Genomic DNA, 15,303 nt, shown 5'->3' with positions numbered 1-15,303 from the left:
TATCAAATGCCTTACTAAAGTCCATATACACCACATCCATTGCTCTACCCTCAATGTGTTTTGTCACATCCTCAAAGAATTCAATCAGGCTCGTGAGGCACGACCTGCCCCTCATAAAGTCATGCTGACTGTCCCTAATCAGACTATGCTTCTCCAAATGCTCATAAATCCTGTCCCTAAGTATCTTTTCCAATAATTTGCCCACCCCTGAAGTAAGACTCACTAGTCCGTAATTCCCAAGGTTATCCTTACTCCCTTTCTTGAACAAAGGAATAACATTTGCCACCCTCCAATCATCTGGTACTACTCCTGTGGCCAGTGAGGACACAGAGATCATTGCCAAGGGCTCAGAAATCTCTTTTCTCACTTCCTGTGGTAGCCTGGGATATATCCTGTCCGGCCCTGGGGATTTATCTATCCTAATATTTTTCAAAAGTTCCAGCACATCCTCCTTCTTAACGTCGACATGCTCTAGCTTAACAGCCTGTTTTATGTTGTCCTCACAAACATCAAGGTCTCTCTCACAGGTGAACACTGAAGCAGAGTATTCATTAAGGACCTCCCCTACCTCCTCCAACTCAAGGCATGTTTCCTCCTCTATCCCTAATCAGTCCTACCCTCACTGTAGTCATCCTCCTGTTCTTCACATACGAGTAGAACACCTTGGGGTTTTCCTTAATCTACTTGCCAAGGCCTTCTCATGCCCCCTTCTAACTCTCCTAAGTCCATTCTTAAGCTCCTTCCTGGCTGCCTTGTAACTCTCCAGAGCTCTATTTGATTTTTGCTTCCTAAACCTTCTTTCTTCCTCTTCACTAGATATTCCATATCTCTTGTCAACCATGGTTCCTTCACTCTAACATCCTTTTCCTGCCTCTATAGGACAAACCTATCCAGAGCCCATGCAAGTGATCTCTAAGCAACCTCCACATTTCCACTGTGCATTTCCCTGAGTACATCTACTCCCACTTCACACTCCCAAGTTCCTGCCTGATAGCGTCATAATTCCCCCTCCTCCAATTAAATACTTTCCCATACCATCTGCTCCTATTCATCTCCAAGGCAAGGGTAAAGGTCAGGGAGTTGTGGTCACTGTCTCCGAAATGCTCACCCACCGAGAGATCTGACAGCTGACCAGGCTCATTGCCTAGTACCAGGTCCAGTATGGCCTCTCCTCTAGTCGGCCTGTCCACATACTGTGTCAAGGATCCTCCCCGGACGCACCTAACAAATTCTGCCCCATCCAAACCTTTTGCACGAAAGAGGTTCCAGTCAATATTCAGGAAGTTGAAATCACCAATGATAACAACCCTGTTATTTTTGCACCTCTCCAAAATCTGCCTCCCGATCTGTTCCTCAGTGCCTCTGTTGCTATTGTGAGGGGGAGGGGGGGTGGTGTCTCCCAATAGAGTGATTGCTCCCTTCCTCTTTCTGACCTCCACCCACACTGACTCAGTGGACGATCCCGCCAGGACATCCTCCCTTTCTACAGCTGTGACACTGTCCCTGATCAGCAAAGCCACTCCCCCACCTCTTTTACCTCCGTCCCTGTCCCTTTTGAAACATCTAAACCCTGAAACATGTAGCAGCCATTCCTGCCCTTGTGACAGCCAAGTCTCTGTAATGGCCACAACATCGTAGTTCCATGTACTGACCTATGCTCTAAGTTCATCACCCTTGTTCCTGATACTTCTTGCATTAAAATAGACACACTTCAACCCATCCATCTGATTGCAATTTTGCCCAATCAAATGCCGATCCTTCCTCACAGTCTCCCTACACACTGCATCAACCTATACACCATCTGCCTCATCACTCGGGTTCCCATCCCCGTCACTAATATACACTAACACACCAATGTCCTGTCACTTACAGTATGTTCACTGACGTACCGATGTCCTGACATTAGTGTTCACTGACACACTAATAACCTGACACAAACATTCATTGACACATCAATATCCTGACACAAATGTTCAGGACCCATCAATATCTTGACACTATTGTTCACTGAAGCACCATCATTCTGCCACTGATATTCACTAATACAAAGAAACAGAGTGAGGAAGACAAAGGGTCTTTGACCTGAAATGATAACTGTTTTTCTCTCAACAGACGCTGCCTGACCTGCTGAGTGTTTCCAGCACTTCCCATTTTCATTTCAGATTTCCAACATCTGCAGGATTTTATTTTAACTTAACATTAAATGAGGACTGAGCTGTAATTACATGTTGTGTAGTAGCCGAATCCTCATGCCATGTGAGAGCCTTGCATTTCTGTAGCCCCTTTGCTCAGCAGCCAATGAAGAACTATTGAAGTGTTTCATTATGGCAGAGTAACAAATGCAGCAGCCAGTTTGAACACAGGAAGTGACCAGGTCATCTATGTTTCTTTTAATGTAAAAGCAAAAATATTACAGATGCTGGAAATACTCAGCAAGTCAGGCAGCATCTGTGCAGAGAGAAAGAGATGATTTTTCAGGCTGATGACCGCTCATAAAAGCTGCCTGACTCTTTGAATATTTTCAACGATTTCTGTTCTTAATGTGATGCCAATGATTGGTTAAAGAAAGAACTCGCGCTTGTTACTTTAGTTGGGATCTCCCAGCTGAGAGGCCAGAGGGAGCCTTGGTTTAACATCTCGCGTGAATGATGGCAGTGCAGAACTCTGCTGGTGCGACACCGGAGAGTCGGCCTATAGTCTGAGATGGAACTTGGATGCAGAAACTGCTGACTCAGACATCCAAGGACAACAAGCTCCTTGGTCAGATCTGCAAGGGAACTCTGTGTCTTGCTTCAGGAGATGTGTACTGAAATCTAAACTGTACTGTTGCAAGCATGCGAATTAGGAGGAGTAGGCCACTCAGACCTACCCCACCATTTAAGATCATGACTGATAAAGGCATGGAGTTGTACAGCACAGAAACAGGCCCTTCTGTCCACCATAAAAGGGACCTGAGGAGTAACTTCTTTACCCAAAGGGTGGTCAGTATATGGAACGAGCTGCCACAAGAAGTAGTTGAGGCAGCTACAATAACTACAGTCAAGAGAGATTTGGACAAGTACATAGATAGAAGGGGTTCAGAGGGATATGAGCCAAATGCAGTCAAATGGGACTAGTTTGGTGGGCACCATAGTCGGCATGGATGAGTTGGGCCGTAGGGTCTGTTTCTGTGCTGTATGACTCTGAACTCTCAGATCGACATAAAGGAGCATGACCCCAGTTTACAGAGCTGCATTGGAGCTTTTCATAGCATCCTGGCCAAAATTTGATACATCAAAAATCTCAGAGAAGACACAGGTTGTCAGGTGATTGCTCTTCGTGGGAGCTTGCTGTGCACAAACTCACTGCCGCCTTTCCTTTCATTACAACAGCTTCATGAAGTATGTTGCTGGTCACAAAGGTTTTCGAGACATTCTAAACGGAAGATATAGTCACTGCGGAGACACACATCTCACCCTCCCAGTGCCCACAGCACTGTAGACCAGCCGTTTAAGCTTAATTCAATATCCACAAACCCTGTGTAGTGTGAAGAGAGGTTTGCATTTCTATAGCACCCAAAGTATCTTTGAACTGAAGCCATTGTTGAAATGGAAGAATTATGGCAGTCAACTTATGCACAGTAAGCTCCCACAAACAGGAATGGGTCAGTGACACCAAATCTGTTTTGACGACAATAGCCGAGGGGTAAATATTTTCCAGGACACCAGTGAGAAGCCTCCTGGGGATCTTTGAAACCGCCTCAGGATCTTAGTCACTGGAGAGGGAAGGCAGGGCGTCGGCTGAAGGAGTAACTGGATAGATGGCATCCCTTACAGTGCAGCAACAGACTGGGCTATCCTGGACCATAACAATGTGTCAGGGGTTTGAGATATGTACTAAAGTGACACTGGGATGAAGAGCCACTGCTACTGAGAGAGAGGAGAACCAGTAGCTCCTTCCCTTAAAGGATGTTCCTGAAATCCAAGGGACTGAGTTATGGAGAGAGGGTGAGCAGGTTAAGACTGTTTTCAGTGGAGCGTGGGAGAATGAGGGGTGATCTTATAGAGGTGTATAAAATCATGAGGGGCATAGATAGGGCGAATGCGCACAGGCTTTTCCCAGGGCTGGAGAATCAAGAACTAGGGGTTTAATGAGAAAGGGAAGAGATTTAATAGAAACCTGAGGGGCAACTTTTTCAGCCAGAGGATGGTCCGTATGTGGAACGAGCTGCCAGAGGAAGTGGTTGAGGCAGGTGCATTCGCAACATTTAAAAGACATTCAGACAGGTACATGGATAGGAAATGTTTAGAGGGATAGGGGCCAAATCTCAGGTTCCTACTGAATCTCTCACCACTCACTTTAAACCTTGATTCCCCAACCCTGGGAAAAGCCTGCGCACATTCACCCTATGTCCCTCATGATTTTACACACCTCTATAAGATCACCCCTCATTCTCCTACGCTCCAATGAATAAGGTCCCAGCCTGCTCAACCTCTCTCCATAATTCAATCCCTTGAGTCCCGGCAACATCCTCGTTACTCAATCTTGGACTATTTGAATTCCACAGCTGCCATCGTGGGACTTGATCTCAGGTTCCTCGAGGGTCAATCTAGGTCTCTGGATTACCAGCCCGGTAATTTAACCACTGCACAACCGCCCACCAACCAATGGAGGAAGGTTTTCCAGCGGCAGGAGGGGCAGTGTCCAGGACACAGATTGAAGGCAACTGGTAAAGAGGGGGACATGAGGGGTAATTGTGCAGTGACCCAGGATGGGAGGGAAGAAGATCTAATGGCAACTTTCACAGAGGATCAGATAAATAATTGAAAGCAGAAATGTGTAAGGGCAGCGGAGGAAGAGGCACGAACAGATATTGAGATGAGTCATAGTCAGACAGCACACAAACAGGCCCTTCGGCCCACCAGGTCTGTGCTGCCCATCAACTACCCATCTCCACTGATCCCATTTTATTCTCCCCACATTCCCAACAACTCCCCCCCCCCCGATTCCAGTCCTCACCCACGCACTGGGGGCAATTAACAGCGGCTGATTAACCCACCGACCCCGCACATCTTTGGGATGTGGGGGGAGACCGGAGCACCCGGGGGAAACCCATACGGTCACAGGGAGAACGTGCCAACTCCACACAGACAGCGCCGGAGGTCGGGATTGAACCTGGGTCTCTGGAGTAGTGAGGCAGTGGCTCTGCCAGCTGCACCACTCAGTGAGATTAACCTTGTCACATCCTGAGGTCCATGATTAGTGCCACAAGTCAACCTTTGTGCTCTGGACCTCCCTTACATGGCATTGGAAGCAACTGTGTCACCTGGACAACTGTGGTCTCCCTCCCTTTGTCCCCTCACCCTCCACAGCTCTGCACTCACTTTCTCTTCTAGTTCTGACGAAGAGCCTTTGACCCGAAACGTTACCTCTGTTTCTAACCCCACGGACACTGCCCGACCTGCTGAGAGGTGCCAGCACTTTGTGTGTTGATTTACGGCGATCTATGGGGCAGACCATGTTCCCGGGGGAGAAACCCTGCGCTCATCAACTCACACCTCAGGTGATTAAATCAGGTGCATAAGTGAGACCCATTCAGCATGGAGCAGACAGAGGAAACAACTGCAATTTGCAACTATAAAACACTCATAACACAGCAAAATACCCAAGGGGCTTCACAGAAATGTTATCAGATAAAATCTGACTCAAAGCCACACGAGGAGATGTCTACAATTGAACAGAAGCTTGGACAAAGGAGGCTTAGAAAAGCATCAGAAACAAGAAGGGGGGAATCAGGGGTCGGAAAGACAAAGTCAGAGAGAGAGAGAGAGAGAGAGGGACAGAGAGAGAGAGAGAGAGAGACAGAGAGAGAGACAGAGAGAGAGACAGAGAGAGAGACAGAGAGAGAGACAGAGAGAGAGACAGAGAGAGAGACAGAGAGAGAGGGAAAGAGAGACAGAGACAGACAGAGAGACGGAGACAGACACACAGGGAGAGAGAGAGAGACAGACACACAGGGAGAGAGAGAGAGACAGACACACGGGGGAGAGAGAGTCAGACACACAGGGGGAGAGAGAGAGTCAGACACACAGGGGGAGAGAGAGAGAGAGGCAGTGAGATAGAGAGGCAGGGACATAGAGAGACAGAGCTTAGCGACCAGGTATCTGACAGTGTGACCCACAGAGCTGGAACGATTCCATTCGGTAATGTAATCAGCCGGGATTAGAGACGAGTCTTCAGGGAATGTTGTGGGGACAGGTAGAGATTACAGAGGTAGGGAGGGCAAAAAGGAGAGATTTGGATAATAATTCTAAAATCAAGAATTGCTCAACCAGGAGCTGCCACAGATCAGCAGTTAGAGGGGTGAGCAAGAAGGGGATTAAGTGGGAATCTGGACTCTAGCACAGATTTCACTGACATTTCTACAAGGCATGTGCTCGATGCCACTTACAAATGTACAAACCAGGGCGTGTTTGACTGTGTGCTGCAGCGGTTTATATTAAAAGGTATTTTCTGCAGAGACCATCCACCTCTTCTCAGCTCATCTCCTCCATCCCTCTCACTCGAGACGGGACACTGGGGTGGGGTCCGTCCTTCACCGCGGCCCCTGCCAATCACTCTGACGGGCACAGCTGGCGGGAGGTCAGCATGCGCTGCAGGAGGGGTCCGGTGGGCGGACGCTCACTGTGAACGCCCTGTACGCCACAGACAGCCGTCAGTCTGGGCAAAGGCTGCGTCAGAGAGAGGCTCAGGAAGTGTCTGAGTGCACAGGGTGGTGGGTGGAGGGGGGGGGGGTTGGGGGCGAGAGAGAGGGGGCGAGAGAGGGGGTGGGGGGGAGAGAGGGGGTGGGGGAGTGGGAGAGGTGGGGGCAGAGAGTGAGGGGTGACAGAGGGGGGGAGAGAGTTGGGGGAGAGAGGGGGGAGAGAGGGGGCGGGAGGGGAGAGAGAGGGGGGTGTGAGGGAGAGAAGGGGGCATCAGGGGCATGGCCTAGGTGGGGCAGTGGGTGTGGAGTGAGGGGGTGAGGCAGAAGTGGGGGTAGCAGAGCAGAGTGGTGGGTGTGTCGGGGAAGTTAACTGGGGAGGAAGGAGGAAGTGGGAGTGAGGGAGCAGAGAGCAGGGGAGGGAAGGGCAGTCATAACAATAGATGAGAGAGAAGCTCGGAACTGGCGAGGAGACAGGGAGAGGGTGAGTGAGAGAAAGTGGGGAGATGGAGATGGAATAAGTAGAGGGGAGAGCACGGGGTCGGCAGTTCGTGTGCAGGAGACGGAGAGCGATATTCCCAGAGATCCAGGTGAGAGAGTGAGACGGCAGTAGGAACAGTGAAAGGAAACAGTAGGAACACCTTTCCAGACAATGCGGAGCTCTCCCCTCTTGGACGTGGCGCTCGACAGGAGGAGGGTCCGGCTGTGGGACGGAACACACTCAGCCCAGGACACCTTTCTACAGTAACCAGCTCCAGTTACACTCCCAGAGTCTGAGGCTGCCATTGAATCACCTTCAGGAAACTGCTCAAACCCTTGCGCAGTTTACAGTGACACATAGAGGCAGAGTCACACGGCACGGAAACAGGCCCTTTGGCCCAACTGGTCCACCTAAGCTCGTCCCATTTGTCTGTGTTTGGCCCATTTCCCTCTGAACTTTTCCTGTCCGTGTACATATCCACATCTAACAGCTCTTTCTATCCATCTCTTTACTGCATTGGCAGTAGCCAAATTTAGCAGCCAGAAATGCTCTCAAATTTCAGGCACTCAGTCCAATTCAGTTCCTTTTGTAGTTGAACATCAGCCCTCCTAAGGGATCTGTCACTTTCATGACCCCTTTTCTCACTGGTGCTCAAACCCCCTCCCCCATTTTTGAATCGAATCTCAACTTCTTTGGAAGAGACACTTTAACCTGAAGCAATCGAGACCAGCAGGGGCGAAGAGGATTAGGAGTGTGGTGGTTAAAGAAGGCAGGGAGAGAGAGAGAGATCAGAAACAACATGGGAATAAAGAGGATCAGGGTGGGATTAGAGAGCAGCAGAAACAGGGAGAATAAAGAGTGGCACAAAATGAGTGTCAAAGAAAGAGTGGGAAAGAGAGTTCAGGAAAAGGGGGAGGAAATTTGGCAGAAAAGGAATAGAAAATATAGAGCGGGGAATGAGTGGGAATTAGAGGCTGTAAAGTAGTGGGTTTGGAGAGTAGTGGATAAAGAGTGTGAACAGGGAATGGAAAGTGTCCGGATCAGAGTGAATAGAGAGAGGAGAAGCAGAGATGCCAACAGAGGGCAGCAGAAAGTGTGTGTGAATAAAGAGCGTCAGGAGAGGAGTGTGAATAAAGAGCGTCAGGAGGGGAGTGTGAATAAAGAGCGTCAGGAGAGGAGTGTGAATAAAGAGCGTCAGGAGGGGAGTGTGAATAAAGAGTGTCAGGAGGGAGTGTGAATAAAGAGTGTCAGGAGGGGAGTGTGAATAAAGAGTGTCAGGAGGGGAGTGTGAATAAGGGGGCACAGAAAATGTGATGGAATAAAGAGTGCAAGAAAAAAGGTGCAAGAGAGAAAAATTGGAATACGTTTCATAAAAAGAGTCAGAAAAAGACAAATGTAGAATGGAACAGCAAGTGTGGTCACTGCTTTCTCTCACTCCGTTTCCAGTCTTTCTCCTTTATTCCTACATTTCCCAGTCACTCGACTTTCCCATTCTTTTCTCTGGTACTGATTTTCTTTCTTGTTTTCTCTCTCTCAATCATGCACTAGTGTCGTTGTGTTTATTTTGTTCCTTATTTTGCACGCCTGTATAATTCACGTTAAGTTTATGTCAGCTTACGTTTGTCCTTGTCACGTACAGTGGTGCTGCTGCAAGAAGCTGATCTTCGTGGCATTTATACCCTGGGTACGTGTGGCTGTGACAACAGTACACTGGAATGAACTTGTCCCTCTTTCAAACAATCTCTACCGACTCTTCTTCTGCCCCCTCTATTGGTACTGGTTCTACATCTCGATGTATGTGCGACGTTCTGCCGCTCTCTGATCCCGCACTGCTCCCAGCTCCCTCGGTCCCCTCATGCTCTCTGCCTGGTGCCCCCTGTTCCTGCTCTCTCCCCAGCACACACAGACAAACGAACGGTTTGGCAGAAAACAAGTGGGGAAAGAGAGCGGCAAGGAAGTGTGGGAATAAAGGGAGGCAGGAAAAGAGAGCTGAGGAACAGAACAGGAGATTGAATAAAGTGGCAGAAAAATCAGTAGGAATAGAGAGCGGCAGAAAAAGTGTGGGAAGAAGAAGAGGAGGAAGAGTGGGGATAAAGAAGGCACCACGTGACCTGCAGCAGTTCAGGATGAAAGCTTTTCATCAGATTCTCAAAGAGCAATGATCAGTAACCCTTGCCTCGCCATTAATATCCACATTCGAAGAATACATTGGAATTTAAAATGAAGTACTGTGCTGGTTCCCCGATCTTGTGGTTTTCATTTTCCTTTACCCTCGCTTAACACTGACACTCCACCTGCCAGTGAGATTACAAACATTAACTCTGCTTCTCTCTCCACAGATGCTGCCTGACCCGCTGAGTGTTTCCAACCTTCTCTGTTTTCATTTGTAGCATCTGCAGACCTTTCGCTTCACTCACAACTTAAGGTTGTGAAAGGTGCTATAGAAATGCAAGTTCCTCCTTCTTTCACAGGGATATGTTGATTGGCAAACCATTAGGAACATGACCATTTTAACACCAACAATGCCACTCAGTTCAGCAACAGCATAAACGCACAGAATTCGTCAACAGAGATTGCCTCACATGTTGGGAAGGAACATCTCTTGGCAACACCCATCACTCAATCTCTGCTTCCCCTCCACACCACCGTTCTTCCCTCTCCCGCTGATCATTGCAACCTTGATCCCTACCTTGGAGCATCGAAGCTATCGTAGGATCCCACTGTGTAGTGTCGGAACAACCGCTTTGCCTTTTCACTGCGACTCTCTACAAAAGGTGAAGAAAACAAAATCAGCAGATCACCACGCGTTTCAGGAGGGACAAACACACCAGGGACTGAAAGAACCTAAGAAAGAGGCCATTCTGTGTCCAGTTTTGGTCCTTTATTTAAGAACAGGTATACTACCATCGGAGGTGGTCCCAAAGAGATTCACCAGGCTAACTTTTGGGGTGAGGAGGCTGTCCCATCAAGAATGGCTAAAAACAAGTTAGACCTGGAGCCTTTGGAGTTTGGAAAAATGAGGGTGATCTTTTTGAAACATAAGAACCTAAGGGGGGACGACGTGGCAGAATGTGGAGATGCTTCCACTGTGGGAAAGTCTCGAACATGAGGACATGGTTATAAGGTAAGTGGATGTTTATTTAAATGTGATGTATGTAGGGATTTCTGGTCACAGAGCGCGGTGAATCCCTGGAATTCTTTATCCCGAGGGGTTATGGAAGCTGAATCACTGTGGGTATTTAAAGAGGAAGTAGGTAACAGAGAACATAGAGCAGTACAGCACAGGAACAGGCCCTTCGGCCCACCGTGTTGTGCCGAACTAATTAAACTAGTAGTTAAACACCTAACTAAACTAGTCCCTTCTGCCTACACAATGTCCATCTCCCTCCATTCCCTGCACATTCATGTGCCTATCTAAGAGCCTCTGAAACCCCTCTATCATCTGCCTCCACCCCCACCCCAGGCAGCACATTCCAGGCACCCACCACTCTGTGTAAAAAAACTTGCCCCGCACATCTCCTTTGAACTGACCCCCTCTCACCTTAAATGTATGTCCTCTTAGACATTTCAACCCTGGGAAAATGATACCGGCTGTCTACTCTATCTATGCCTTCCATAATTTTATAAACTTCTATCAGGTCTCCCCTCAGCCTCTGCCGCTCCAGAGAAAACAACCCAAGTTTGTCCAACCTCTCCTCATAGAACATGCTCTCTAATCCAGGCAGCATCCTGGTGAACCCCTTCTGCACCCTCTCCAAAGCCTCCACATCCTTCCTGTAATGGGGCGACCAGAACTGAGTGCAATACTCCAGATGCTGCTAACCAGAGTTTTATAAAGCTGCAACATAACTTCCTGACTGTGGAACACAATGCCTCGACTGGTAAAGGCAAGCGTGCCACACACCTTCTTTACCATCCTGTTGACTTGTGCAGCCACCTTCAAGGAGTGATGGACGTGGACCCCAAGATCCCTCTGTACATCATTTAAGATCAGGGAACTGGCACAGAAAAGAAGTTGAGGCCTGGGGCAGATCAGCTGTGATCATACTGAATGGTGGGGCAGGTTTGAATGGCTGAGTGGCCTCCTCCTGCTCCTATTTTCTTGTGTTCTCATTCAGCCTATCGTATCTGTGCTGGCCAGAGTATGGTCTCCTGGTTTCTCCTGGTTCCCAACTCCCAGTTAGTTGACATGTAGTTACAGCTCTTCAAATGTTCATCCAGGTCACAGAGTCATATAGCACGGAAACAGGCCCTTTGGCCCAACTGGTCCATACTGGCCAAGATTCCCATCTAAGCTAGACCCATTTGTCCACATTTGGTCCAGATCCCTCTAAATCTTTCCTATGCATGTATCTGTCCAACTCTCTTTTAAATGTTGTTAATGTACCTGCCTCAACCACTTCCTCTGGCAGCTCACTCCATGTACGGACCACCCTCTGGGTGAAAAGGTTGCCCCTCAGGTTCCTATTAACTCTCCCTCTCACCTTCAACCCGTGCCCTCTGGTTCTTAATTCCCCAACCCTGGGAAAAAGACTGTGCGCATTCACCCTGTCTGTACCCCTCGTAATTTTATACACCTCTGTAACATCACCTCTTAGTCTCCTACACTCCACTGAAAAAAGTCTCGACCTGCTCAACCTCTCTCCATAACTCAATGCTTTGAGTCCCGGCAACATCCCCATAAATCTCCCCTACACTCTTTCCATCTTAATGGCATCTTTCCTATAGCGGGGTGACCCAAACTGAACACAATATTCCAAATGCGGCCTCACCAAGTTCTGAGGTTCCTCTGTCCACCACCCTTTCAGGTCAGGTCCTTCACTCCGTGCTCCACGTGCTCGAGATCATTGCTCAGCACAATACGTTTCCTTTCTCTGCCTCCTTCTTGCAAAGAAGTTGTCAATTACTAACATGGACACCGGGTGGCAGTCCACAACCAGAGATGGTAAACCTTCAGCATTATGCCCAGAAGAGGAACTCAAGTGGTATTGATATAATCTGCTCACCACATTCTCTCCAGCTTCCTCTGTGGTCTCCTCTTTGTGGTTTCCTTTCACATGATGGACAAGGAACAATGGAGGCCCACCTATCCCAGCACTCCAAGGGCTAGGGAAACCCCTCTATTCAAAATGATTGATTTCTCAACCTTCGAATTTCACCATCAAGAACTCAGCTCCATGTTCTCGTACAATTGGTTCTCTGGTGAGCAGTGGAAGGAGAGGAAAGTGCTTTATCCCTTTCCTAAAAGCGAGCTTTGTTTAGATCTGGGCACTGCACCTAATATTGGGCTTGGCTGGAGTGTAAGAAACAGTTACCGTGATCTGTGGATGAAATGATGAGATTACACAAGGGTTGTAGTCTCTGCAAGTTAGGAGCTATTTCACGCAAGTTTTCAATAGGATGGCAGAGAGGAGTGGAGGTCTGGAGCACATCAGCCACGGTCACATTGAATGGTGAGACAGGCTTGAGGGGCCGGGTGGCCTACTCCTTCTCCTACCCAGTGTTTGGGCAGTCTGCGACTGTGGGCCAGATTTGGAAACCCCGTTATGTGTAGCAGAAAGCAATCAGTGCTGGATCTAATGGTAATTTTAACTCAGTTGACCACAGCTAAAATGTCACCATGTGGGGTTTTAGGATCTCGTTGAAGGGGGAGAACAAGGGTAAAGGTCCGAATGCCCTCCTCTGTTTCTCCCAGCTGACCCCATGACGTAACATGGTTAGGAAAGTGTTGGGGACGCTGGCCTTCATTAGTCTGGGCATTGAACACAGAAGTCGGGAGGTCGTGCTCCAACTTTATAACACCCTGGTCAGACCTCAGCTGGAGAACTGCGTGCAGTTCTGGTCACCACTGAAGGAGAGATGGGGAGGATGCTGGAGAGGGTACAGAGCAGATTCACCAGGGCGTTGCCTTGGGTGGAACGGTTCAGTTATGAGGAGAGACTGGGTGTGTTCTCCCTGGAGCGGAGGATGTGAAGAGAGGACGGGATTGAGGTATATAAAATCATGAGGGGTAGACTGCAGGAAACTTTACCCCTCAAGTAAAACTAGAGGACATAGATTTTGGGTCGGGGTAAGACATTTAATGGAGACCTGAGGGAGAGCTGGAATGCACTGCTAGAGAGAGAGGTGGAAACAGAGTCACTGACAGCAGTTAAGAATCACCCAGGCATAGAAGGTACAGGCCACATGCTGGAAGAGGAAATCAATATGGATGGACTCTCACTGGTCAGCATGGACACAGTGGGCAAAATAGCCTGTTTCCATGCAGTATCACTCTATGACTCTATCCCAGAGACATCACAGCCCAGAGATAGATCTCAAAGTATCGACCTGCTATAAAACCTTCTGAAAAGTGGTGACAGTCGGTGAGTACTTATTGTGAGAGAGGCTTGACCTTTCTCAGGATACGTAAATGGATTGATAGCTAAACGTTTGAGGGATTTCACTGGACCAGCAACGTCCTCCTCTGGAGATACTGTGGTCACGTCCAATACATTGCTCACCGGTAGAGCGAAGGAAGAGTTAAGGAAGGAGGTGTCAATGGAACAGTGATGGCTGTTGGGGTGAGGGAGATGGACCAAATGGCCAGGCATCACTGACAATGACCGAAGGATTCTATAGCAGAGAGTGAAGCCAATCCACCCTGCCTCTCTGCCCAGGGCTCAGCTCCCCCACCTCCCTCCCCTATTCCCTGATCCACCTTCCTCTCCTATCAGATTCCACCATTTGCCCTTGTCACCCCCACCTCTCACCTCCCGGCCTCTGTCGCTGTTCCCACCCTCCATCTGCCTATCACCCCCCCTCACCTGGATCCACCTATCACCTGCCAGCTCTTGCTTCACCCCTTCCCCTCACCTCTTGACTAGCGATCTCCCCTTTGTCTTTCAGTCCAGATGAAGGATCTTGACCCGAAACATCGACTGTCCATTTCCCTCCACAGACGCTGCCTGACCTGCTGAGTTCCTCCAGCATCTTGCTTGTTGCTCCAGATTCCAGCATCTGCTGTCTCTGGGACAGTGCTGAGGGATCTAACCCGTGCTCCCCCTGCCCTGGGAGTATTGGATAGGATGTGTGGAGGGAGCTTTACTCTGGATCCAACCTGCAAGCTGGGAGTGTGTGATGGGACAGTGTAGGGGGACCTTTACCCTGTACCTAACCTGTGTTCTCCTGTTTATTTCCCCCCATAGATGCTGCCTGACCTGCTGAGTTCCTCCAGCACTTTTTGTGTTTTGCTCCAGATTCCAGCATCTGCAGAATTTCTTGTGTCCTCCTGATCTGGGAGTGTGCAATGGGACAATGTAGAGGGACCTTTACCCTGTATCTAACCTGCCCTGGCACTGTTGAATGGGACAGTGTGGAGGGAGGTTCACTCGACCTCCCCCTCGGCACCATTTGCCTGAAGGTGTTTCATGTTGAAAGCAAGTATGCAAACTGTGTGTTTATTGCTTACTTCAGCACTGACACCATCGAAGGGCCCAGACATTCACAGTCAATCGATACAAATGGTGATCTTACCATGTTTGGTGTCCTGGGGCTTATTTGGGACCTCCTCCACGTTCTCTGCGGGGAACCAGCCTGTCCGCCCTTTCACAGTGCCTTCCCAGAATCCCCTTTCTCCGATACTGAGGACTAAAAGAACAAACGACCCAAGTCACAAGGCTTGTCATAGTCTGATGTTTGCATTCAGCTCTTCACAACCTTTCCCATTTAAATAAATTTTTATATTAAATAAAATTCCAATAAAAATTCCTGATGTCCCAGAGCTTGTCCAACAGGTTTTGGTCTGTCTGTCGTGGCTCAAATGGTTTGCAAGCTTGCCACTAATTTGGAAGGTTAATCCATCGAGGCTAACATCCCATTCCAGACATTCAAACCCAAATTGAGACTGATGCCTCAGTGCAGTACTGAGGGAATGCTGCACCGTTAGAGGTGCTGGATTTGGATGAGACATTAAAACGAGGCCTTCCCTCCCTACCCTCCAAGGTAGACATCGAAAAATCCCATGGATTTATCTCGAAGTCCCGTGTCCCCTCCCACGACATCACAAATACTGATTATCTGCAAAGGAAGACGAGATGGACGGTCAATGGAGAAAGGAGGCATTGGCTCACGTCAGCTCACAGACGGCTAGAATAAGATATAA

The 15,303-nt window shown here is 48.7% G+C and overlaps 1 protein-coding gene across 5 annotated transcripts in view; it reads right to left on the bottom strand.

Moving 5' to 3' along the window:
- The window catches only part of LOC127585488 (SH3 and multiple ankyrin repeat domains protein 1-like), a 224,065-nt gene that overhangs the window by 76,610 nt on the left and 132,152 nt on the right, over window positions 1–15,303 (bottom strand). For all 5 annotated transcript variants that reach the window (XM_052042976.1, XM_052042975.1, XM_052042977.1 and 2 more), the window contains 2 exons: window positions 14,676–14,789; window positions 9,850–9,925 (listed from right to left, as the gene is read on the bottom strand). In XM_052042976.1, the coding sequence (XP_051898936.1) occupies window positions 9,850–9,925; window positions 14,676–14,789 (190 nt within the window). The remainder of the gene's footprint in view (window positions 1–9,849; window positions 9,926–14,675; window positions 14,790–15,303) is intronic.

The sequence above is a fragment of the Pristis pectinata genome, chromosome 33 (assembly GCF_009764475.1).
Source record: "Pristis pectinata isolate sPriPec2 chromosome 33, sPriPec2.1.pri, whole genome shotgun sequence".
Lineage (NCBI taxonomy): Eukaryota > Metazoa > Chordata > Chondrichthyes > Rhinopristiformes > Pristidae > Pristis > Pristis pectinata.
Note: the sequence above shows the minus strand (reverse complement) of the source record. Positions and strands in the feature narration are given on the sequence as shown.